This window comes from Asterias amurensis, chromosome 8, assembly GCF_032118995.1.
Source record: "Asterias amurensis chromosome 8, ASM3211899v1".
NCBI lineage: Eukaryota > Metazoa > Echinodermata > Asteroidea > Forcipulatida > Asteriidae > Asterias > Asterias amurensis.
In genome coordinates, this window is record NC_092655.1 from 7,597,592 (window position 1) to 7,623,881 (window position 26,290).

General features: G+C 39.5%; 3 protein-coding genes across 3 annotated transcripts; 2 read left to right on the forward strand and 1 right to left on the reverse strand.

Moving 5' to 3' along the window:
* The first annotated feature begins 547 nt into the window (after positions 1-547).
* LOC139941123 (uncharacterized) lies at positions 548-4,142 on the forward strand. Its single transcript, XM_071937562.1, has 2 exons — positions 548-1,136; positions 1,695-4,142. Exons 1-2 carry the CDS (start codon positions 598-600, stop codon positions 2,869-2,871), a joined length of 1,716 nt encoding a protein of 571 aa, XP_071793663.1. The 5' UTR covers positions 548-597; the 3' UTR covers positions 2,872-4,142.
* Positions 4,143-6,390: 2,248 nt separating this feature from the next.
* LOC139940830 (uncharacterized) lies at positions 6,391-9,152 on the forward strand. Its single transcript, XM_071937214.1, has one exon. The coding sequence runs from the start codon at positions 6,391-6,393 to the stop codon at positions 7,159-7,161; it is 771 nt and encodes a 256-aa protein (XP_071793315.1). The 3' UTR covers positions 7,162-9,152.
* Positions 9,153-10,117: 965 nt separating this feature from the next.
* Positions 10,118-17,543, reverse strand: LOC139940831 (uncharacterized). Its single transcript, XM_071937215.1, has 6 exons — positions 17,537-17,543; positions 17,113-17,344; positions 16,132-16,249; positions 15,375-15,528; positions 13,636-13,719; positions 10,118-12,635 (listed from the first exon to the last, which is right to left on the reverse strand). The coding sequence occupies exons 1-6, from the start codon at positions 17,541-17,543 to the stop codon at positions 11,419-11,421; spliced, it is 1,812 nt and encodes a 603-aa protein (XP_071793316.1). The 3' UTR covers positions 10,118-11,418.
* Between the last annotated feature and the right edge of the window lie 8,747 nt (positions 17,544-26,290).

The window sequence follows — 26,290 nt, forward strand, 5'->3', positions numbered from 1 at the left end:
ATTGTTTGCGATCATCGCTAGGCCGTGTCCAAAACGGCGACTTCGGCTACAGCTACGTCTAGATCAGCGCGTCTGTCAGTGTTGAAGAATAGGCAGACGCGCGCGCCCTAGCCGTAGCTGTAGCCGAAGTCGCCGTTTCGGACACGGCCTTATAATATATAAGAACTAGAGGGCGCACAAGTGATGCTTCGTGCACAAACGACACGGGACCGCAAGATGACAAGCGCGTCATTCTGCACGCGCGTCGAATATGAAATACACGTTTGAGGTTTTTTTTATTGAACGCTCACGCGATGCTGTTTGTTCAACTTACAAAATGGCCGCACAAACACACGCTGTGAGATGCCAGTTTTGCATAGAGTTAGGCCGTGTCCGAAACGACGACTTCGGCTACAGCTACGTCTAGATCAGCGCGTCTACCGGTGTTGAAGAATAGGCAGACGCGCGCGATCTAGCCGTAGCTGTAGCCGAAGTCGCCGTTTCGGACAGAGTTTTATATATAGACCTTTCCTTTGTTTACAAACATTGGGGCGAAACCAGCGCATGCGCAGTTTCTGGTTGGCAAGTTACTTTGCAAAATGTCGTTTGCTGCAGAAAATGGATGATCACAATTACGCAGCCAGGAAACCTACACTTTTTGCTATTAATCAAATCGAGGAGGAGCATACATATCCATCTTTAACAGCCCATTCTTCAAGTTCAACCTCAGCATATGTTAATCAACTCGACGTTCTTACAAAAAGGAGGTACAATTACAAATTAACTGTTAATTTTCCCAAGGGAACAGTCATTTTGCCAGACCCGTTCGGCGGAGGTTTAAAGTATGTAAACAATCCAAAATTATGGCCAACCTGCTTTGAATACGGTGATTTATATCAATATTTAATCAACTCTCCCGGACCCTATACTCAAGAGAATCTGAAGGCCTACAAGTCGCTGGAATCTTATAGTTATTTTTTGAAGGGGTTTGTTCAAGCGATACTCTACTCCGCAGTGAGCGATGACAGCCCGGTGTGTGTCCTCCGAGGTCGAGTGGTGCATTCCCAGAGTGTTACAAAACCACCAGTGAGTGCTTGGGTGGTGACAAACAAATTAACTGGATCTGTGGTTGCTGCTCACTGTATGTGCATGGCAGGGTAAGCCTTTCTGTTGACATTCTTAAATAAGTGTTCATTTTTATTTTCAATAATTGTTGCTTTCAATTTGAAACTAGGCTAAATCTCTGTGTGGTATATAATTTGTGTGATCTTGGTTTGGGCATGGAGGATAAACTAGCAAAGTTTTCCTGCATGGTTTGGGGGACAGCATGAAAAATACGTGGGGCCTACACATATTTCTAACATGCACATGTATACCGGACCAAGGTAGTTTGTTTATTGTTATTTTTTTTAAATAAGGTTCAAGAGCCATTGCGTTTTTTTTATGAAATATAATTGCAGTTGAATTATAAACTGACTATGGTGACTAGAGAAATAATTTACAGCATGGTAATATCCAAGCCAGGGGCATCTTTGCCGGGGTCCCAATGTTAGGGGGCGAGCTTGCCAGCAGGGGGCACCTCCGTTGAAAGCATTTTTTTTTTTTTTTTTTTTTTGGGGGGGGGGGTATTGTTTCCTTAGTCTAGATTTGGGCACGTAATCTATAGGCTAACAAATAAATAACAAGTCTTGCTTTTCCTTTTGCTTTTTAATCAGGCTTGGAGAAGCGTGCAGTCATATTGCGGCGATACTATTCAAGTTGGAGGCAGCAAATTGGCTGGAGTACACGACCCAGGCCTGCACTGAGAAGGCATGCACATGGAACCGCGATTTTTTCAAAGGAGCAGAGCTCGAACCATGTACTATCCAAGACCTTCATTTTGTTAAACCACGTTATGACAGGTGTGGACAGATCAGGTCAGTAAAATCTAATGTGGATGTCACTTCAAAAGCAACTCTAGAAAGTCTTGATCTGTCCACACTTCGACAAATTAATCCAGATGCATGTATATTTTCTCTCCTTCCAAAAGAAGATGAGGAGGAAACAGACACAGCTTCAGAAAACGAAAATAATGTGAAAATTAGGTGGGAACCAAAGTTGCCAAAGCCATTTTGTGATCTCAATATAAATGAAATTCCTGAACATCAGTCAATTACATCAGAGCAAGCACATTTGATTGCTTCTTGCACAACTGGCCAAAGAGAGTCAAATTTGTGGCCCTTGTATCGTTTCGGTCGAGTTACAGCTTCAGTTTTGGGATCAGTAGTCAAAGTTATGGATGGATCCTCTAAACGAGATGTGTCTTCCCTATGTGCAAAAATGCTTGGGAAAAATTCATTTTGTCCAACAAAAGCCATGAAGTGGGGAATTGATCATGAATCGGTAGCTTTGGATGCCCTTAAAAAGCATTTGGAGTTTGAGGGACACCAGGATGTCCAGATGAGGAGTGTGGGATTGTATATAGATCCCGATTCACCATTTATTGGTGCATCCCCAGATGCTTTAGTTAGTTGTGCTTGTTGTGGATTACAATCTGTGGAAGTAAAATGTCCAAACAATAAAGCAAATGCGAACAACCTTGATCCAAATACTTTTCTAGGAGCAAAAGCTGTTGATTGCTTGAAAGTACTTGGAAATGAAACACAACATCAAGTTCATCTGAAGGAAAGACACGATTACTTTTTTCAGGTGGTGTGTCAAATCGGTGTACTTCATATATTGATGAATGTATCGTCAGGGTTATTTGTAGTTTGGACTCTCAGAGGACTTTTTGTCCAAAAGATAGACCATAATGAAGACCTATGGAAACAGGTTAAAGATTACTGTAAGAAATTTTTTACACAGTATCTTCAGCCTGCAATTGTTAGAGAAATACATAAGCCAGAGTTGTAGTAAGGCTCTTGTGGTTGAATTGATATAGATTTTCAAATATTTAAAAAAGAAACCTTTAAGATGACGTCATGTGTTAGGTGATGATGTCATCACAGTGTGCTGTGCTCATTGTTTGAGGATCATCATTGCACCATTGCCTATCAGTGAAGGTTTCATTGCAATTGCTCTTTAGGAACTATGCAAGTGACATACAAGTACAATGTAGTGTAAGTAGTGTTCAAGGGGAAACAAAAGGCCAACAACAAGATATCAGGCGAAGTGCACAGAAATATTAATTGAATTTGTTGAAACATTTTAATTTGAATAAATGTACAGTTCCTTTTATAAAAATATAATTTGATATTAATATACATGGTATTTAAAAAAGTGCTCTTTGGAGAGGTTAAAAACACTGGACACTATTTGTAGTCACTCAAAATAATTTGTTAGCATAAAAACTTACTTGGTGACTAGCAACGGAGAGCTGTTGATAGTGTAAAACATTGTGAGAATTGACTCCCTCTGAAATAACCTAATTTTTGAGAAAGAAGTATTTTCTCACTAAATTATTTGAATGAATTCAGAGGTCTCGAATTCGAGGAATCTGAAAGCACACAACTTGTGCGACAAGGGTGTTATTTCTTCCACTATTTTCTTGCAAATTTGATTACCAATTGAGTTCTTATTTTCACAGATTTGTTATTTTATATCTCACCTGTCCTGCGGATGTGCATGGAACTATAAACTGATGATGAACCTACCACTTGGTGACCTACATCCTGGAAGGGCATGCCCACGCCTGGGATGATGTCAGTTATCATGTGGTTGGTTCATCAGTTAATAATTCCATGCACAGCCGAAGGACAGATGAAATAGCCCCTTTTAATTGTGACCTTAAATTGGAAATTATAGACATATTTTTTGACACAGATAATTTATTCTACCTTTAATGTTAAAGTCTAAATATGTGAAATTTGAACAAATTATATTTTACATGAATTATATTTTACATGAATAACTTATAATAAAATGTACATATTATATACATTGAATAAATTTTGAGAATATGAATATATAATTTAAAACGAATACAACCGTGTTTGTATCCTGATTTGATTTGGTTTGTGATCGGATGTTGGGGAGACTTCTTAGTTCTGAAGAACTGTCCTGCTTTTAACTACTACCCGAGCGGAATTGATATTTAAAAAAGTGGCATGGACTACTACTTCAAGGGAATAACAGTGCGAGTACTCGGTCTTCACTGCGTGGTAATGACCGGGTTGGTGGCTGACCGAGCAGTAAAGACTGGGTACTCGCACTGTTATTCCCATTAACAAATACCTTTTAGCGACTAAAATTTTAAACGGCTAAAATTGTCCAAATTTTGTGACTTTTCTCTCGGCGGTACTTCCAGACATGTTCAGGGGCCATATTTGAGCCTTGATTGTTCCCATAAATGTTTCGTGCGTTAATCACATTACTGATCTTTGAGACCAGTGACTCTTTTAAATAATGATCTGTTCAGCGCCTTCACTGGGGTAAAGGAGGCAAATGATTGGAAGTAGTATATATGAAGGAACGCACACCCCGCGGCAGTCCGGCAAGCGACTAGCGCGCATGCGCGCAGCGGTGGTAGGCTGGGTGTGCCGACCCAGGCGGAAGTGGGCTAATGAAATTAGGGCGAGCCACGCAGTGGTAAGGGGTTTGGCCCACGGCAGTGTTCGGGAGGCCCGAAGGGCCGATATGTGGGGTAGGGGGTTAACATGATGCATGGCATTATGTTGAGTGGTGTTTGAAAAACACCGCAGTAGTTGTCTCACGACAGTGTAACTGAGTGCAAACCGTTATTGTTTGTACTCAGTTCGCGGTGCGTTAGTGATTTTTTAAAATCACGAAGCGCCGCATCACAAAACCACGCAGCACAACCGAGACGTGTACGTCTCGGTTGTATTTTCACGAAGTGAAAACAAAGCGGTTGATTCCACGACGTCTGACAACCGTCGTGGAAGAATAAAAAGGGGTGGTCGAGGATTAGAATGTGTTTATGTATATGTGTGTTTGCAGATTCAAATTTATTTATCTCACCCGTTGTCTCTAGTGCTACCCCGTCTGTGTAGCCGGTGTCAACCTTGCATTTGGTGTTATGTATTACTAAGGAAGTCGCTTATTCTGCACTCATTAAATGCTTAAAGTCAACTACTGTGTGATCAAAATGGTGGACGGAGTAGTGTCATGTGTTTGTATAATTATGGTTAAATTCAACGTCTGTGTGACCAAGATGGTGGACGGAGTAGTGTCATGTGTTTGTGTAATTATGATTAAATTCAACGTCTGTGTGACCAAAATGGTGGACGGAAAAGTGTCATGTGTTTGTGTAATTACGACGGAAGCGGCTGATGTTCGCACAGATTTTAATAAATTCGACGGCTGTGTGACAAGGGGACGGAGTAGTGTCATGTGTTTGTTGTTATTTTCACTGATTGATATTTGCTGTAACCTTTTTATGGATTTTTGTTATTTGCTGGAACTTTTTAATGGACTGCTGTAATTTTTTAATGGATTGTTGATGTAATTACGCATTTGGTTGTTTTTGTATGGATTAATTTTCATAATAATAAAGCGCAATAATAAGTTCAATAAATTACTATTGTTATAAGGTGGTGGAGTACTTTGTATGACGTCACATCCCATTCCCGAACATGATTTTAATAAGTTCAAAAGAGAGGTTGAAAATTTCAAAATTCATGTATAAAGAACTACAAAATTCCCCCATTGATTGCGCGTAAAGATTTTACGATTACATGTACATGTACTTTGTCACCATGTGTAAGCATGCGGTGCATTGCGGTCACCACGTGTAAGTATGCGTTGCATTGAGTAGCATAGTTACGCTCTGCACCACGTGTTTATCGTTTTAGTCTGCGTTCGAGGCGTTCTCAACATAATGTCAGTTTTCTTCAAAAGTAATTAATTAGTTTTATCTACGACCATACTGCGTTGATAACACCGGTTCTCGTCCGGTCACTGAGGTTAAGCAAAATCGGGCCCAGTCAGTATTTGATGGGAGACCACGTGGCGACCAAAATTTTTATGTGTAAAGGTCTTACAACTCAAGATTATAAGGTGGCATGGGTCAGCATCATGTTCAGTGGTTTCTGAAAGACACTGCAAGTAGTTGTCTCAAGTGTTACTGAGTGCAAACCGGACAACGAACTGACTCCATGCCACTTTAAAATCTAGGTTTGTAAGACCTTTACACAGATTTAACTTATTTGAAGTTGGCTGGTGGTCGGCGTAAACTTTGAAGTCAATAAAAGTATCGCCTAATTTGATCATCTCACCGATGTCAGTATGGAGTCGAAGCGTCTTGACACTTTTCTTAGACCCGTGCAGTTAAAGGTATTATGTCCGGTTTGTGGGAAGAGTTTTTCACGTAGGGATAATATGAAACGACACCGACAGACACACAAACACCCTAGTAACGAAAGACAAACGAAACATTGTCCTGTTAGTGACAAGGTGTTTTTCAGTTCAAACAATATGGAGAGCCACCTTATAAACCATCACCGTTCTGAGAATGAAATGAAGGAGGGTGACTTCCACAAAGACGATAGTGACGAATCAGAATCAGATGATGTCGATGAAATTGAGGGGGAGGATGGGGAGGAGGATGAGGAGGGTGATTTTCACGAAAACGATAGTGATGAAACATCAGATGGGGATGATAATGAAATTGAGGAGGAGGAGGAGGAGGGGGACGAGGAGGAAGATGACTTACAGGAAGACAATAGGGACGAATCAATACACGATGATAACAATGAAAGTGATGATGAGGAGGAGGAGGAGGAGGAGGGCTGGGAGGAAATCTACGAAGACGATAGTGATGAATCAACAGATGATGATAAAAATGAAGATGAGCAGGAGGAGGTGGGATGGGAGGAAATCTACGAAGATGATAGTGACGAGTCAACAGATGATGATGAAAATGAAGATTGCGAGGAGGAGGGGGAGGAGGAGGAGGGGGAGGAGGAGGAGGGGATGTACGAAGACGAAAGTGACGAACCATCAGATGTCGATGATTTTGAAAATGAAGAAGCAATGGAGGAGGGGACCTTTTATGAAAATAATAGTGATGGATCAACACATGATGGGAACAATGAAAATGAAGAAGAGGAGGCGGAGAAGTTATATGAAGTCGAAAGTGATTTATCAACAGATGTTAGTGATAATGAAAATCAAGAGAATGAAAGCGGGAGACGTCCAAAGATAATCCATTTTTCGATAAAGAATGCTTCACTAACGTTTAAATGATGACTGATTTGTAATCCTGAACCCCGAAGAAATTGGTATTTTGTTTTCTTTGGTGTGGGGTGGGGGTGAAAACAGAACCGTATTGTCAACGTAATCTTTTCACCGTATATAAAAGCTTCACATAAGACACCATACCGTACGTGTACGAGAACTGTTTCGATAAAAGTGATATTTTGTTGGTTGTTTTTTTCTCTAGAAATTATATAAATTAATTAATAATATTTAAATCATATTATACAAATAATTTCATCGTACATATTGATGCGTTTGAAGTGATCACACGTTTTGATGATTTGATTAATAATAAGCTCACATCAGTTAATAATAATAATACAAAAAAAAGTACCCTGGTTGATTAAGCTTTGTTAAGCAACTATTATAATGTAGATTATATGGTCTTTTAAAGCATTTGTCTAAACAAATGATATGTTTTGAATTTGAACAGTAAAGACGATCACTTTGAAATCCCGTTTCTTTTCATTTTGAGTTTCTTGTCCAACCGTGTTCGGTATTGGGATGTGGTGTCATTGACCAATCAACTAATCGGAACGGGCACACGGACACGTATGGGAAACTTGTCCAGACGCGTTCGGGAATTGGATGTGACGTCACAGACCAATCTACTAATCAACTAATCAGAACGAGTATACGGGCACGTATGAGAAACTTGTCCAGACGCGTTCGGGAATGCGATGTGACGTCATAGACCAATCAACTAATCAGAATGGGTATACGAGCACGTATGAGAAACTTGTCCAGACGCGTTCGGGAATGGGATGTGGCGTCATAGACCAATCAACTAATCAGAATGGGTATACGAGCACGTATGAGAAACTTGTCCAGACGTGTTCGGAGATGGGATGTGACGTCAGTTGGGCGAATAAAAAACTTGTCCAGACATGTTCGGGAAAGGGGTGTGGCGTCCTAGACCAATCAACTAACCAGAACGAGTATACGAGCACGTATGAGAAACTTGTCCAGACATGTTCGGGAAAGGGGTGTGACGTCCTAAACCAATCAACTAACCAAAACGAGTATACGAGCACGTATGAGAAACTTGTCCAGACGTGTTCGGAAACAGGATATGACGTCAGTTGGACGAATAAGAAACTTGTCCAGACATGTTCGGGAATGGGATGTGACGTCATACAAAGTACTCCACCTTATAATGATAGTAATTTATTGAACTTATTATTGCGCTATATTATTATGAGAATTAATCCATACAAAAACAACCAAATGCGTAATTACATCAAAAATCCATTAAAAGTTACAGCAATCCATTAAAAAGTTACAGCAAATAACAAAAACCCATAAAAAAAAGTTACAGCAAATATGAATCAGTGAAAATAACAACAAACACATGACACTACTCCGTCCCCTTGTCACACAGCCGTCGAATTTATTAAAATCTGTGCGAACATCAGCCGCTTCCGTCGTAATTACACAAACACATGACACTTTTCCGTCCACCATTTTGGTCACACAGACGTTGAATTTAATCAAAATTACAACAAACACATGACACTACTCCGTCCCCTTGTCACACAGCCGTCGAACTTATTAAAATCATGTTCGGGAATGGGATGTGACGTCATACAAAGTACTCCACCACCTTATAACAATAGTAATTTATTGAACTTATTATTGCGCTTTATTATTATGAAAATTAATCCATACAAAAACAACCAAATGCGTAATTACATCAACAATCCATTAAAAAATTACAGCAGTCCATTAAAAAGTTCCAGCAAATAACAAAAATCCATAAAAAGGTTACAGCAAATATCAATCAGTGAAAATAACAACAAACACATGACACTACTCCGTCCCCTTGTCACACAGCCGTCGAATTTATTAAAATCTGTGCGAACATCAGCCGCTTCCGTCGTAATTACACAAACACATGACACTTTTCCGTCCACCATTTTGGTCACACAGACGTTGAATTTAATCATAATTACACAAACACATGACACTACTCCGTCCACCATCTTGGTCACACAGACGTTAAATTTAACCATAATTATACAAACACATGACACTACTCCGTCCACCATTTTGATCACACAGTAGTTGACTTTAAGCATTTAATGAGTGCAGAATAAGCGACTTCCTTAGTAATACATAACACCAAATGCAAGGTTGACACCGGCTACACAGACGGGGTAGCACTAGAGACAACGGGTGAGATAAATAAATTTGAATCTGCAAACACACATATACATAAACACATTCTAATCCTCGACCACCCCTTTTTATTCTTCCACGACGGTTGTCAGACGTCGTGGAATCAACCGCTTTGTTTTCACTTCGTGAAAATACAACCGAGACGTACACGTCTCGGTTGTGCTGCGTGGTTTTGTGATGCGGCGCTTCGTGATTTTAAAAAATCACTAACGCACCGCGAACTGAGTACAAACAATAACGGTTTGCACTCAGTTACACTGTCGTGAGACAACTACTGCGGTGTTTTTCAAACACCACTCAACATAATGCCATGCATCATGTTAACCCCCTAACCCACATATCGGCCCTTCGGGCCTCCCGAACACTGCCGTGGGCCAAACCCCTTACCACTGCGTGGCTCGCCCTAATTTCATTAGCCCACTTCCGCCTGGGTCGGCACACCCAGCCTACCACCGCTGCGCGCATGCGCGCTAGTCGCTTGCCGGACTGCCGCGGGGTGTGCGTTCCTTCATATATACTACTTCCAATCATTTGCCTCCTTTACCCCAGTGAAGGCGCTGAACAGATCATTATTTAAAAGAGTCACTGGTCTCAAAGATCAGTAATGTGATTAACGCACGAAACATTTATGGGAACAATCAAGGCTCAAATATGGCCCCTGAACATGTCTGAGAGTACCGCCGAGAGAAAAGTCACAAAATTTGGACAATTTTAGCCGTTTAAAATTTTAGTCGCTAAAAGGTATTTATTAATGGGAATAACAGTGCGAGTACCCAGTCTTTACTGCTCGGTCAGCCACCAACCCGGTCATTACCACGCAGTGAAGACCGAGTACTCGCACTGTTATTCCCTTGAAGTAGTAGTCCATGCCACTTTTTTAAATATCAATTCCGCTCGGGTAGTAGTTAAAAGCAGGACAGTTCTTCAGAACTAAGAAGTCTCCCCAACATCCGATCACAAACCAAATCAAATCAGGATACAAACACGGTTGTATTCGTTTTAAATTATATATTCATATTCTCAAAATTTATTCAATGTATATAATATGTACATTTTATTATAACTTATTCATGTAAAATATAATTCATGTAAAATATAATTTGTTCAAATTTCACATATTTAGACTTTAACATTAAAGGTAGAATAAATTATCTGTGTTAAAAAATATGTCTATAATTTCCAATTTAAGGTCACAATTAAAATGGGCTATTTCATCTGTCCTTCGGCTGTGCATGGAATTATTAACTGATGAACCAAATCCAACCACATGATAACTGACATCATCCCAGGCGTGGGCATGCCCTTCCAGGATGTAGGTCACCAAGTGGTAGGTTCATCATCAGTTTATAGTTCCATGCACATCCGCAGGACAGGTGAGATATAAAATAACAAATCTGTGAAAATAAGAACTCAATTGGTAATCAAATTTGCAAGAAAATAGTGGAAGAAATAACACCCTTGTCGCACAAGTTGTGTGCTTTCAGATTCCTCGAATTCGAGACCTCTGAATTCATTCAAATAATTTAGTGAGAAAATACTTCTTTCTCAAAAATTAGGTTATTTCAGAGGGAGTCAATTCTCACAATGTTTTACACTATCAACAGCTCTCCGTTGCTAGTCACCAAGTAAGTTTTTATGCTAACAAATTATTTTGAGTGACTACAAATAGTGTCCAGTGTTTTTAACCTCTCCAAAGAGCACTTTTTTAAATACCATGTATATTAATATCAAATTATATTTTTATAAAAGGAACTGTACATTTATTCAAATTAAAATGTTTCAACAAATTCAATTAATATTTCTGTGCACTTCGCCTGATATCTTGTTGTTGGCCTTTTGTTTCCCCTTGAACACTACTTACACTACATTGTACTTGTACGTCACTTGCATAGTTCCTAAAGAGCAATTGCAATGAAACCTTCACTGATAGGCAATGGTGCAATGATGATCCTCAAACAATGAGCACAGCACACTGTGATGACATCATCACCTGTCACATGACGTCATCTTAAAGGTTTCTTTTTTAAATATTTGAAAATCTATATCAATTCAACCACAAGAGCCTTACTACAACTCTGGCTTATGTATTTCTCTAACAATTGCAGGCTGAAGATACTGTGTAAAAAATTTCTTACAGTAATCTTTAACCTGTTTCCATAGGTCTTCATTATGGTCTATCTTTTGGACAAAAAGTCCTCTGAGAGTCCAAACTACAAATAACCCTGACGATACATTCATCAATATATGAAGTACACCGATTTGACACACCACCTGAAAAAAGTAATCGTGTCTTTCCTTCAGATGAACTTGATGTTGTGTTTCATTTCCAAGTACTTTCAAGCAATCAACAGCTTTTGCTCCTAGAAAAGTATTTGGATCAAGGTTGTTCGCATTTGCTTTATTGTTTGGACATTTTACTTCCACAGATTGTAATCCACAACAAGCACAACTAACTAAAGCATCTGGGGATGCACCAATAAATGGTGAATCGGGATCTATATACAATCCCACACTCCTCATCTGGACATCCTGGTGTCCCTCAAACTCCAAATGCTTTTTAAGGGCATCCAAAGCTACCGATTCATGATCAATTCCCCACTTCATGGCTTTTGTTGGACAAAATGAATTTTTCCCAAGCATTTTTGCACATAGGGAAGACACATCTCGTTTAGAGGATCCATCCATAACTTTGACTACTGATCCCAAAACTGAAGCTGTAACTCGACCGAAACGATACAAGGGCCACAAATTTGACTCTCTTTGGCCAGTTGTGCAAGAAGCAATCAAATGTGCTTGCTCTGATGTAATTGACTGATGTTCAGGAATTTCATTTATATTGAGATCACAAAATGGCTTTGGCAACTTTGGTTCCCACCTAATTTTCACATTATTTTCGTTTTCCGAAGCTGTGTCTGTTTCCTCCTCATCTTCTTTTGGAAGGAGAGAAAATATACATGCATCTGGATTAATTTGTCGAAGTGTGGACAGATCAAGACTTTCTAGAGTTGCTTTTGAAGTGACATCCACATTAGATTTTACTGACCTGATCTGTCTACACCTGTCATAACGTGGTTTAACAAAATGAAGGTCTTGGATAGTACATGGTTCGAGCTCTGCTCCTTTGAAAAAATCGCGGTTCCATGTGCATGCCTTCTCAGTGCAGGCCTGGGTCGTGTACTCCAGCCGATTTGCTGCCTCCAACTTGAATAGTATCGCCGCAATATGACTGCACGCTTCTCCAAGCCTGATTAAAAAGCAAAAGGAAAAGCAAGACTTGTTATTTATTTGTTAGCCTATAGATTACGTGCCCAAATCTAGACTAAGGAAACAATACCCCCCCCCCCCAAAAAAAAAAAAAAAAAAAAATGCTTTCAACGGAGGTGCCCCCTGCTGGCAAGCTCGCCCCCTAACATTGGGACCCCGGCAAAGATGCCCCTGGCTTGGATATTACCATGCTGTAAATTATTTCTCTAGTCACCATAGTCAGTTTATAATTCAACTGCAATTATATTTCATAAAAAAAACGCAATGGCTCTTGAACCTTATTTAAAAAAAATAACAATAAACAAACTACCTTGGTCCGGTATACATGTGCATGTTAGAAATATGTGTAGGCCCCACGTATTTTTCATGCTGTCCCCCAAACCATGCAGGAAAACTTTGCTAGGTGATGATGTCATCACAGTGTGCTGTGCTCATTGTTTGAGGATCATCATTGCACCATTGCCTATCAGTGAAGGTTTCATTGCAATTGCTCTTTAGTAACTATGCAAGTGACGTACAAGTACAATGTAGTGTAAGTAGTGTTCAAGGGGAAACAAAAGGCCAACAACAAGATATCAGGCGAAGTGCACAGAAATATTAATTGAATTTGTTGAAACATTTTAATTTGAATAAATGTACAGTTCCTTTTATAAAAATATAATTTGATATTAATATACATGGTATTTAAAAAAGTGCTCTTTGGAGAGGTTAAAAACACTGGACACTATTTGTAGTCACTCAAAATAATTTGTTAGCATAAAAACTTACTTGGTGACTAGCAACGGAGAGCTGTTGATAGTGTAAAACATTGTGAGAATTGACTCCCTCTGAAATAACCTAATTTTTGAGAAAGAAGTATTTTCTCACTAAATTATTTGAATGAATTCAGAGGTCTCGAATTCGAGGAATCTGAAAGCACACAACTTGTGCGACAAGGGTGTTATTTCTTCCACTATTTTCTTGCAAATTTGATTACCAATTGAGTTCTTATTTTCACAGATTGGTTATTTTATATCTCACCTGTCCTGCGGATGTGCATGGAACTATAAACTGATGATGAACCTACCACTTGGTGACCTACATCCTGGAAGGGCATGCCCACGCCTGGGATGATGTCAGTTATCATGTGGTTGGATTTGGTTCATCAGTTAATAATTCCATGCACAGCCGAAGGACAGATGAAATAGCCCATTTTAATTGTGACCTTAAATTGGAAATTATAGACATATTTTTTAACACAGATAATTTATTCTACCTTTAATGTTAAAGTCTAAATATGTGAAATTTGAACAAATTATATTTTACATGAATTATATTTTACATGAATAAGTTATAATAAAATGTACATATTATATACATTGAATAAATTTTGAGAATATGAATATATAATTTAAAACGAATACAACCGTGTTTGTATCCTGATTTGATTTGGTTTGTGATCGGATGTTGGGGAGACTTCTTAGTTCTGAAGAACTGTCCTGCTTTTAACTACTACCCGAGCGGAATTGATATTTAAAAAAGTGGCATGGACTACTACTTCAAGGGAATAACAGTGCGAGTACTCGGTCTTCACTGCGTGGTAATGACCGGGTTGGTGGCTGACCGAGCAGTAAAGACTGGGTACTCGCACTGTTATTCCCATTAATAAATACCTTTTAGCGACTAAAATTTAAACGGCTAAAATTGTCCAAATTTTGTGACTTTTCTCTCGGCGGTACTTCCAGACATGTTCAGGGGCCATATTTGAGCCTTGATTGTTCCCATAAATGTTTCGTGCGTTAATCACATTACTGATCTTTGAGACCAGTGACTCTTTTAAATAATGATCTATTCAGCGCCTTCACTGGGGTAAAGGAGGCAAATGATTGGACCATAGCTGTTCTTTGTTCTAAAACGCAAGCCTGAGCTCAGAGTCAGTTAATACGCGCACACCTGTTACATGCGCCCTTTCAAAATTTATACATTTTCAGCGTGCGTATGCGCAAGTGCGCGAAGTTGCAACGAAACTACATGGATATAAATAAGCATGCGATACAGTGCAACGCGCAAGGTTTACACAATGTATGCTGATTTAGTGGCCACTTATTCGCTATTTTCCAAAGCCGGTCTTTATACCACCATTAACACTCCCACACGTGACCCGGTTTTGACCAATCAGAGACTTGAAATCGTCCAAGGTATTTATAATTTAGCTTATAGACGATGTGACCTGTGACATCACATGTTTACAAAAGAGCCACTGAGCCCGGACTTCCTACAGGCACCGTTTTTTACACGGCCTAATGAAATAAAACATCAATCTTATATTTTATGGAGATTGCAATGTCTAATTCCAATCAACTTTTGATATGATAAGAGGGGGCACATCTCAAAACTTGTCCAGCTTTTACTTTCATAATTCTTGGATTCATGTGGAAATTTTGACACAAAATGTCAACTTTCCACAAGGACCTGTGCAGTATTTTGCCTGCCAGAATACCTAAAGAAAAGAATGCACAAGGTCACACATTGTCTATAGGATCATAATAAACTGGAATACGGCGGAGTCAGTTCTTAAACTGGTCTATACGCTACTCGGCTAAGATCAAACTACTTGACTAGATCTGGAAGTAGGTTAGTCAATGCAGCACACACTGTAACTATTTTGTCAATACTTTTGACCAACGTTATGGGAACAACATGCTGCAGAATATGAAATTCCTTTAGACGTCCAATTGCTCTTTCTACATGTATGCGGACATTTGACAGACTACGTGCACCTGCAACTTCCTGTCCAGATAGTTGGTTTTTCCCTTTTGTGAAGGCAGGAATGGCAAGGACGGCATTGTGAATCGCAAGTTCATCAGAAATGGTGAACCCCCTGTCCGCTAAGATCAGGTCACCAGGCAACAGCTTCTCATAAAACCCACTTTTCTGAGTAATTTTTTTATCAGAAACTCTACCTCCAAAACATTTAGACAAAAACATAACTGCACCAGAAGGTGAAATTCAAATTAAAACTTTAATAGTATTGTGGTGCTTGTAGTGACTGTAAGTGTGTGCTCTTAGTTTGAGGTCTGAAGGCCGTTGCATAAAAATTTCGAAGCAGTCAATGATAACTGTAGTTTTTCTGTATTTCTTTGACTTCTTGAAAGTTTTGGGAAGTGTTCGTCTCAGAGTTTGTCTATCAGGCCAGTTGATTAATGGTTTAAGCTGAACAGACATGTGCTTCATCCATAAATGAAATATTTTTGATGCACTTGATCTTGAAATTTGAAATCTGTCTGCAATATCGTTAAAAGCTAAATCAAGTCTAAGCTTCATAAGAACTAGCAACAATTGATCTTTTAAATTAAGGCACTTGCAATATGAGGGAGATACACCCTTGACAAGCTGCTGAAACAACCACAAAAAAACTAAATATGTTGGGAGACCAGTATAAAATTTGCATTTTGAATTAGACTTAATATTATCATTGGACCATTTCAGCTTGTCAACTGGCGACTGTAGTGAGTTAATATGAGACTTAAGACTTGCCATTTCATTACGGTACATATCATGTGGGTCTTTGTCTTCCGTAGTCTGAGTGGTTTGGCTTGACGATTCTCTTGTCTTTTCTTTAAACCTCTTTGGGGTAGACGGCATAGGTATGCTGCTGAAAAGAAAGTAAAACAAAAATAATAACTTTGTATGAACAAAGACTGTTGCCTCAACTTTGTATGAACAAAGACTGTTGCCTCAATACAGGGCAGCATACAGATCCCTTATGTTAGATTAGTCATCATTCAAGGACTCGTTTGATATTAATGATTTTTCTTGTCTTTTCTTAAAGCAAACTTGATGCAAAGTTTCTCTTAAATTGCACACTATACATGTACAGTGTTTAGAACAATGCACAGGGTGTGATATGGACCTTGCAAAGGCAATATGGTACAATAATGGAAAAGTTTCCGTATGGCACCACCACTTTTTCATATGAAATAATATAGTATCCCTTTTTTGTAAAAATGGGTAGAAAAGTAGTACTGCCTATCTTGGGCGATGTCGATTTATTTTATTCACGATATATCCATACATTAATCTTATCCACAATAATTATCACAGCTTTCTCCAGAAGACGATCAGAGCATACTGATCTAAAAGCAGAGTTGAAACCAACGAATGTTTTCAGAACCACCCCATCTCTTTCTATATTATAAGTTATCACACAAGCGCGAGTGGAATACGGAAAAACGTAGCGCTTCTGCGTCATCGGAAGGCCAAGTTGGATATGGGACGCAGAAGCGCTATATTTTTCATATTTCCACGAGCGTGCGTGTGATAACGTATTTATCTTCAAGCAAACTTGGCGCTTGACATAGAACACACACGAAGCAGGTAGTGATATTAGCCTGCAATATATAGGTTTTTATCACCACTCCATTCTGCGAATCTGTTTGAAGGATTAGCGCGTACATGAAGATAAAATTACTTATAGGAGAAATTGCTGAATGTAATGAGAATATTGTGTAAGCATACTTATTAACAGGGTCAGGTTCCAACATCGGGGCCGGGGTTGATGAGTTGGTGGATGGCTCATCTTGAAGTTGTACATCATCATCATGATCCAGTCTTCTCTTCAGAGCTGATCGTTTTTTCAATCTGACATAGCGGTTCAGATCCTGAACCCCTTTACTTGTCTGCGCAACAGTGGAGCTACTGAAGACTGATGGCGTGTTGTCTACATGATTCACATCTCTGGAGTAATTTCCTGTTGATATGAGACAGATCAAAACTTCAAACAAATGTTCATTGTGTCCACAAGCATGACAAGGTGTGGAACCAAATGTTCGAAGAAATGCACTAACCATCATTATTGAGGTGTAGAACACACCGATCAAAGGCCAAAGAAAATGTGTGACTGTGAATACTGATAGTACCTAGCCCCTAACACTTGTACTACCGACCATCTCCGACTGATCACAGGACCACACTGACTGTCAGTGTCACTGACTGTGCTGAACAGGCCTATTTCTCACTTTGTTTTCACAAAATTTTCAGTCATAAATTTATTAAGCGAAAACTGGCGGTTCTGTTTGACAATATTTCCAATTTGAATGATCCAACTATCGAGGAAAACGCTAACTAAAAAAATGGTATATGTATAGTAAAAAACTGAATGAATTACCAGAAACAAAGTGCGCATACTCTCCAAACTCGTGGACAAGTTGACGTAGTACTTCTAGACTTCAGCAAGGCGTTCGACAAAGTGCCCCACCAACGACTATCCGCCAAGCTAGGTTACTACGGCATTCAAGGTCCAACCCTGGATTGGATTAACTCTTTCTTGCATAGCAGAGTACAGGCAGTTTCAGTCAATGGTTCACACTCCTCGTGGGAAAATGTCTCATCGGGTGTTCCTCAGGGCTCGATCCTTGGCCCCGCCTTATTCCTACTATACATAAATGACATCCAAGATAACATCCAGTCAAGCATGCGGTTGTTCGCCGACGATAGTATTGTTTACAGGGAGATAGAGAACCAAAATGATCACCTTATCCTTCAGAGAGATCTTGAAGCCCTCGCAGATTGGTCCTCAACCTGGTTGATGCACTTCAACGTTAAAAAGTGTGCCATCCTTTCTATAACGAAGAAGCGCAACCCAAGTACCTTCCATTACAACATCTTTGGACAGACGCTCGAGCGAGTTGACCAACACGAGTATCTCGGAGTCACCATATCTCACGATCTTCGATGGGACGACCACTGTAATAAAATCTCACAGAAGGCCAGTCGCACCCTTGGATTACTCCGTCGTACTCTGTCTCCCTGCACCAAGGAAGTCAAGGCAAGAGCATACCAGGCCCTAGTACGTCCCCAATTAGAATATGCTTCGGAAGCCTGGAACCCGTACACAATCAACACAGTAAACCGCCTTGAACAATTAGTCCAGCGGGCTGCTGCACGGTTTGTCTTCAGCGACTTTCGGAGAACAACATCTGTGACTAGCTTGATTAATACTCTGGGCTGGGAGCAACTCCATACTAGACGACTTGTCTCCCAACTAACCATGTTCTACAAGATTCATCACGGACTAGTAAACATACAGTTCCCATCCATCGTCCAAACAGCACCATTTCTTGGAAGACATGACCATCAGTTAAAGTTCACCATACCAGTCACATCCATAGATCCGTACAAATACTCCTTCTACCCTCGATCCATCCGACTATGGAACCAGCTCCCAGCAGCCACTGTAATGTCTCATTCAATAGCAGCCTTCAAGGAAACTGCCCTACCAGCTATTAGAGGGATGAGGCTACCAGTGGACTCACATCTCCTCTAAATCATCCGTCAGTTTTTATGCACCCTAAGTTATCGTCTTTGGTTATCAGTCTTTTTGTCTTGTCGACACCTTAACTTCACCTTATTTCTTATGCACTTTGCCTGTGACGTCACTTCTGCACCATCCTAGTATAGCTATAGTTAGCTGAATAAGGATTCCACCGTTGAAGATTGAAGATTGAAGGTCACTGCATATCCTGTCGTGTCTTGAAGGTTTCCAATGCCTGTTATTGCGCTGGCGTCGACTTACAGCAACTGTCCACGCTTTATTTTGGACCAGATAGTTGTCAATGTCAGGGAAGCGAAAGAACTTTAACCCTTCTTTTGATCCGAACCGATTTTTGCAACAACAGCAGCTAAGAACCATGATTATTCGACTGTAAAGTTCGTATCTGTTTACATTTACACGCAAGTAAACAAACTTTTGCCAACCAAGATGGCGGAATTGTTTTGACACGTGACTCGTGACGTGTCAAAAGAAAGGGCTATAAGAACTAGAGCGCGCACTTGCCTATATACGCGCCCCGGTATGCGAGCAGGCGGCCATTTTCTAAGTTGACAAAACAGCTATCTCACAGCGTGTGTTTGTGCGGCCATTTTGTAAGTTGAACAAACAGCATCGCGTGAGCGTTCAATAAAAAAAACCTCAAACGTGTATTTCATATTCGACGCGCGTGCAGAATGACGCGCTTGTTATCTTGCGGTCCCGTGGCGTTTACACACGAAGCATCACTTGTGCGCCCTCTAGTTCTTATATATAACTCTATGCAGTTTTGTCAACTTAGAAAATGGCCGCCTGCTCGCATACCGGGGCGCGTATATAGGCAAGTGCGCGCTCTAGTTCTTATAGCCCTTTCTTTTGACACGTCACGAGTCACGTGTCAAAACAAAACAGCGCGTCTACCAGTGTTGAAGAATGGCAGACGTGCGCGATCTAGCCGTAGCTGTAGCCGAAGTCGCCGTTTCGGACACGGCCTATGTCGCTAACACACTTGCGATGATCGCAAAGCGTTGGTGATGGTGAAATCAGCCCCAGGCCTGCAAAATAGATAAACCCAAACAAGGTGTTTTTCAAGAGATAAGTGTAAATTGTGTGTGGTGTGCTCACTGGTGCAAATTTTTGTGTAAACCTTTCATGGTTCTGGAGCATGACCTGTTTGGTTATTGATCATTTGACTAATTAGCACAGATTGGCACATTTGATTTGTGCCTCATAAGTTGTAATTCATGTAGCCAAACTCAGCTACACTATAATCATTGCAAAAATTCAGTTTTGCATTAGTGTACTTATACCAAAAAGAGTAATAACAAAAATATATATATATACTTGCTAAAAAAAGTTTCTTTACTTTTTGTGTATATAGCTGTTGCAAACAGTTTACCAATTCAAAGGACCCATATGCACAAATGTGTTTATAACTGACGTTTCGACCATTGCAGCCGGTCTTTTTCAAAAGCAACAAACATGAAATTACTGTAACATAAACAGATGTTTTCCATTATATTTCAAAGTTCATGTGTCATTTATCTAATTTGTATTTTGATTTAAAGGGTCTATTATTTGTACTTTTTGTAGTGCAAAAAAACACAATGTCTACAGATTTACACTAAATTTACACAGTTTGAAGATAATGATAGTAAAAATGCTTCCCTTAAAACATTACTTGCTGAGGTGCTGTAGTTTTTGAGAAATGAGTAAAACAATGTCAGGAAAATAATTTTCGTCTCAGTAATCATGAGACGAAAATTATTTTAGCACGTAAAAACATATTTTCATGACATTGTTTTACTCATTTCTCAAAAACTACAGCACCTCAGCAACTAATATTTTAAGGTACGCTTTCTACTGTCATTATCTTCCAATGGTGTAAGTTCAGTCCTTTAAGATTAGTGCAGTTTCGCACTATAAAATTATATTAAATTTAAATGCCTGGAGATTTAATAACCAAGGAGAAAAGAAACCTTTATTGTTATGTGTTAAGTGGTTGAGTAATCGGCCCAGGGGTGGATTTCACAAAGGTAGTCCTAACTTAGGACTAGTCCTAAGCAATGCTAAGAGATAGGACTGGTCCTAAGTTAGGACCAGTAACTCATCCTAACTTAGGACTGGTCCTATCTCTTAGCATTGCCTAGGACTAGTCCTAAGTTAGGACTACCTTTGTGAAATCCACCCCAGTACAGTTGCCAAAATAGTGTGCAGCTACAAACCAGTGTTGGTCTAATAGAGGTTTTCAACCATTTTGCAAAAATGGTGCGTCATAACAAAACCGGTATTGGCCCATAATCCTATTTGCCATCCCAGGTATAACACTATAGACTATAAACTGTAGACGGTCTTCCACCATTTGCCGAAATGGTGTGCCGCTACAAAACCAGTCACATTTGCTAATAGGTTTTCTACGGTGAAGTGCCTTCACAAGACAAGTCTAGCCCAGAAAAGGTTTTCTACTTTTTTTGCCAAAAATGATGTGCCGCTTCAAAACTAGTTAGCCGGATACAGGTTTCTTCATTATTCCCGAATGGTCTTCTGCAAAACAGTGCAGGTTTTCCATCATATCCGCACCTCCCAAAATAGTAATTTAATCCCTGGATATGGGCCTAAATGTGGATTACAAAAACACAGTTGTAATAACTGCTCGGGAATTACCCTTGTTATTTCCCGTTCTACTTCAATGGGCTCAACACAAAGAACCAGGACGGCTTACTACTGTGTGTCCGGTTCTTATAAAGCGTCAAGGCAAGTCATTGGGACAACAATCAGGGGATCAATATAGACCTTGATCAATAAAGAATGTGAATCCATTGTGTCTATGAAATGCAGTGCCGAGCTATACAGCGCCTGGAAATGCGGTCCCCATGACGTCAACAGTACGGTACCAATTGAAAAAGAGCTCAATAAAAATTGATACTTAGTGTTATTATAATAAGCCCCATATTATTATAATCAGCCAGATATTTCCAGGGAGAACAATTATAGCAAAGATTTCACCTGATTTGTTTTCAATAAACTGCAGGTTCCAGATTTCCTAGGATTTGACGAAAGTGCGTGAATACGTTGACAATTTTGAGAAGTGACTCTATAAAAACTAGACATAATTGCATTTGTGCACAAATGCATAGCTGATTCGTCAATAAATTTTCAAATTCTCAACTGAATTAGATTTTTGTGTGTATTCAAAGCAGTTAGCCCAATTAGGCATAAATTAAAGAGAAATTCCTTTTATATACCATGTTTAGTTAGCAACTGATGACTTAAAGGTGCAACAATTAAAAAAAATCATAACAAATCGTGTGATGACGTCATCATAACGGCATTTTATAATTCACAAGAACTCGCCAATATCTAACAACCTACCAAGTTTCAATAAAGTCGCATTGTTACTACGGGAGTTATACGACTTCAAAAAGTGCAATCACGTGATCCCGATGACGTCATTGATCTGAAACTTCACACATAATTATGATGCCTGCCTGACCGGTCACGCACACAAAATAAAATGAAGACCTAATTTATCCCTACCCAATCCCGCAAACAAAAACCTGCGGTCTCTTGTGGCTGATTTGATATAGATTTTCAAACAGTTAACATAAAACACCTTTAAGATGATGTCACGTGACCGGTGATGACGTCATCATGAAATCCTTGCTTTAGGATCATCATCATAGGACCAATACCTTTCATGATGGAGCTTGCCATTGCTTGTGTACAGTTAAAGGAACACGTTGCCTTGGATCGGTCGAGTTGGTCTTTGAAAAGCGTTTTGTGACCGTTTGTTATAAAATGCATATGGTTAGAAAGATGATGTAAAAGTAGAATACAATGATCTACACAAATATGCCTCGAAATTGCGTGGTTTTCTTTTTACCTCGTCCAATAACACGGTCGGCCATTTATGGGAGTCAAAATTTTGACTCCCATAAATGGCCGACCGTGATAGTTCGCGACGTAAAAAGAAAACCGTGCAATTTTGAGTGATACTTGTGTGGATTATTATATTCTACTTTTAAAACATCTTTCTAACCATATATATTTCATAACAAAACGGTTTCAAACGCTTTTGAGTGACCAACTCGTCCGATCCAAGGCAACGTTTCCTTTAAGAATGTGCATGAGGATATTACCTGTGTACAAAATGCAACTACATACGGAATACACGCAATCGGGTGTGTGTACAAGGACACGGCATGGTATTTGTGTACAAATGATTACGCACATTGGCATGGCATTGACTGCGTGTACAAATGATTACGCACATTGGCATGGCAATGTGTGCGTGAGGCTATGGCACGCAACCTTATGGCAGCAGTTCCGTAGTTTCGTCAATAACATTTCAAGTTTCTCATTTGAGTTTCAAATTTGTTGTGTATTCAAAGCAATTTTCGTGTACAAATGATTACGCACATTGGCATGGCAATGTGTGCGTGAGGCCATGGCACGGAAACTTATGGCATTGCACAAATACATAGCTGTTTCGTCAATAACTTTTCAAGTTTCTCATTTGAGTTTTAAATTTGTTGTGTATTCAAAGCAATTTTCGTGTACAAATGATTACGCACATTGGCATGGCAATGTGTGCGTGAGGCTATGGCACGCAACCTTATGGCATTGCACAAATACATAGCTGTTTCGTCAATAACATTTCAAATTTCTCATTTGAGTTTTAAATGTGTTGTGTATTCAAAGCAATTTGCCCAAAGTGGCATAAATAAAGAAATAATTTGGATTATACCATGTTCAGATAGCAATTGATGTGTTTTAAAGGTGTAAAAATTGAAAAAATCTTTAAAAATCATGTGATGACGTCATCATGACGTCATTCCACAATTCACGAGAACTTGCTAATATCTAACAATCTACATAGTTTCAACATAATGGCTTCATTACGACTTCAAATATTATACGACTTCAAAAAGTGCACCTTTAATACCGCGTCACGTGACTCCCGATGACGTTATTGATCTGAAATTTCACACATATGATGCCTGCCAGACAGTAAATGTGTGTGTAAAATTTAAAGTGATTACAAAAACTTCGCCACAGACATCTTCAAAAAGTCCATTTTGAAGAAATTTCAACCTGCCACTAGAGGGCGCTGTTGCAATTTATGACGTCATCAATAGTTTTTTTGAACTGCCCACCCTCGCTAGACACTTACGTCCATGGGAAAGCAACTTCATAACTGTTACCACTTTTGAGTTACATGGCACTTTCGTTTTTGGCCCGTTTCGACCGGAAGTAGAGGTCATGTGTGAGGTCACGCACATTAAATAAAATGAAGACCCAATTAATCCCTACCCAATCCCGTTAACAGAAAGCTACGGTCTCTTGTGGTTGATTTGATATAGATTTTCAAAGATTTAAATAAAACACCTTTAAGATGACGTCACGTGACCGGTGATGACGTCATCATGACGAATTTCTTTTAGGACCCTCCTTGCACCAATGCCCTTCATCACTGAAAGTTTCATTGCAATTGCTCTTTAGGAACCATGCAAAAAAAAATGCGAGTATTGAACAGTCCTGAAACAACCAAATTAAAATAGCTGTTTCGCTGCGCTGCGCTACGAAACAGCTAATAAAACAAATTCTTTTTTGCATATCCGGTCCGCACCGACAGTCAATCTAGTATGACGCGCCTTTTGCTGTGTCTTCTGAACGAATCCCTTCATCCTTAAAGGCAGTGTACACTATTGTTAATTACTCAAAACAATTGTTAGCAAAACCTTTCTTGGTAATGAGTAATCGGGAGCTGTTGATAGTATAAAACATTGTGAGAAACGGCTCACTCTGAAGTAACGTAGTTTTTTGAGAAAGGAGTACTTATTTGCATGAATTTGATTTCAAGACCTCCGTTTAGAATTTGAGGTCTTGAAATCAAGCGTCTGAAAGCACACAACTTCGTGTGACAAGGGTGTTTTTTCTTTCATAGTTATCTCGCAACTTCGACGACCGATTGCCTTTAATGTAGCCAAATTTAAAAGATCAACTTTGGATTGTACTCCCATAGTATAAGTGTAAAGGGTCCAATAAAAATTACAAATAAATATAAACAAATTAAAACATGCAGAAGTCTCACAACTTTTAACAGTGAACGGACAAAATGTCCGTGACCTCAGGTCTGGTATACTGTGGTATAAACAGTACTGTCAATTGGGAGCAATGGAAACATTGAAAGCACCAATTGCAATATCGTATGTCCAAACGCTAATTCTAGCAAAAAATGGCATGTTTAATATGTTGAATATAATGTACTAGTTTACTTATTCATCGTTGTCCAGCTCAGCAAGGATGGGTCGGCATCTCTATGTTGTAATCTAGGCCATATACATGAACCAATGGAACATGGGGAGGGCGCGGCGCCTTCACGGATAAACACCTCTTGATAACATCTTGACAAAAAAATTGGGGGAGCCCCGGCTTAACTAAATCATTTGTTCAATGTTTTGACCAAAAAATTGGGGGAGCCCCGGCTTAATTAAATCATTTGTTCAATGTTTTGAAGAAAAAAAATGGGGGAGCCCCGGCTTAACTAAATCATTTGTTCAATGTTGGCCCTGTATGTTGTTTGTTGTGTCGCCCAATAACTGTCACACCAGGTAGTTTGGGTTTCCTTTTCATAGTGGTTTGTAAAACCCGGACCCAAATGACAAAGGCCGTAATGTGTCCACCTTTCAAAGTGAAAGGTATGAATGGAAACTGAACACGTGTGGAAATGAAAGGCCTCAATCTTAAAATTCGATGAAAGACGGAGCTACAAATAGAAAAAGAGTTATGATGTGACTAATATAGATTTCATATTGTTTCAGTTTTTTCTCCCTCTTTTTCTAGTTACCCGTTTTCACTGAAATGTACAATATTGTTATTTATCTAATATTTAATGAATATACAGAATGCAACCACGAAAGGTGACATCTCGACTGTTCCCTGTAAGGAAAATGGAACAGTTCAGCTTTTCAATGATTATATTTTGATGGTTTTATTAACAGAGGCCTCAGTGCATTTTTGTGTATCTCCTCCTATTCTGTTCATTCGAAAGTAACAAATAAGGGCCGGGGGAAATTTTGCATTGCTTTCTATGCTCTGTGGTGCAATCTTTGGCCGATAAGATGCAACAGAATGAAACAGAACATAAGCCTTTAAAATGTGAGCAGCAGTAGAACCTTTTGAGTTAACAGCATCTTCAGGTGCGGATCTATGACACAAGTTTTAGGGGGCAAATCTGTCGAAGAGTGAGCATGCGAGTGTGAAGCCTTTACGGCATGGGTCCGGGCCCGCCTAAGGGCCGGGGGAAATTTTGCATCCTCTGTGGTGCAATCTTAGGCCAATAAGCGGCAACATAGTATCCTGGCTCAATTAAGATCGGTCGTTATG

Coding starts and splice junctions, on each gene's coding strand:
- LOC139941123 (XM_071937562.1), top strand. CDS start 598: ATGGATGATCACAATTACGCAGCCAGGAAACCTACACTTTTTGCTATT. Junction 1,137..1,694: donor CACTGTATGTGCATGGCAGG/GTAAGCCTTTCT, acceptor CTTTTTAATCAG/GCTTGGAGAAGCGTGCAGTC.
- LOC139940831 (XM_071937215.1), bottom strand. Junction 16,250..17,112: donor GAACCTGACCCTGTTAATAA/GTATGCTTACAC, acceptor CTTTCTTTTCAG/CAGCATACCTATGCCGTCTA. Junction 13,720..15,374: donor ATCTGGACAGGAAGTTGCAG/GTGCACGTAGTC, acceptor ACATCATCCCAG/GCGTGGGCATGCCCTTCCAG.
- LOC139940830 (XM_071937214.1), top strand. CDS start 6,391: ATGGAGAGCCACCTTATAAACCATCACCGTTCTGAGAATGAAATGAAG.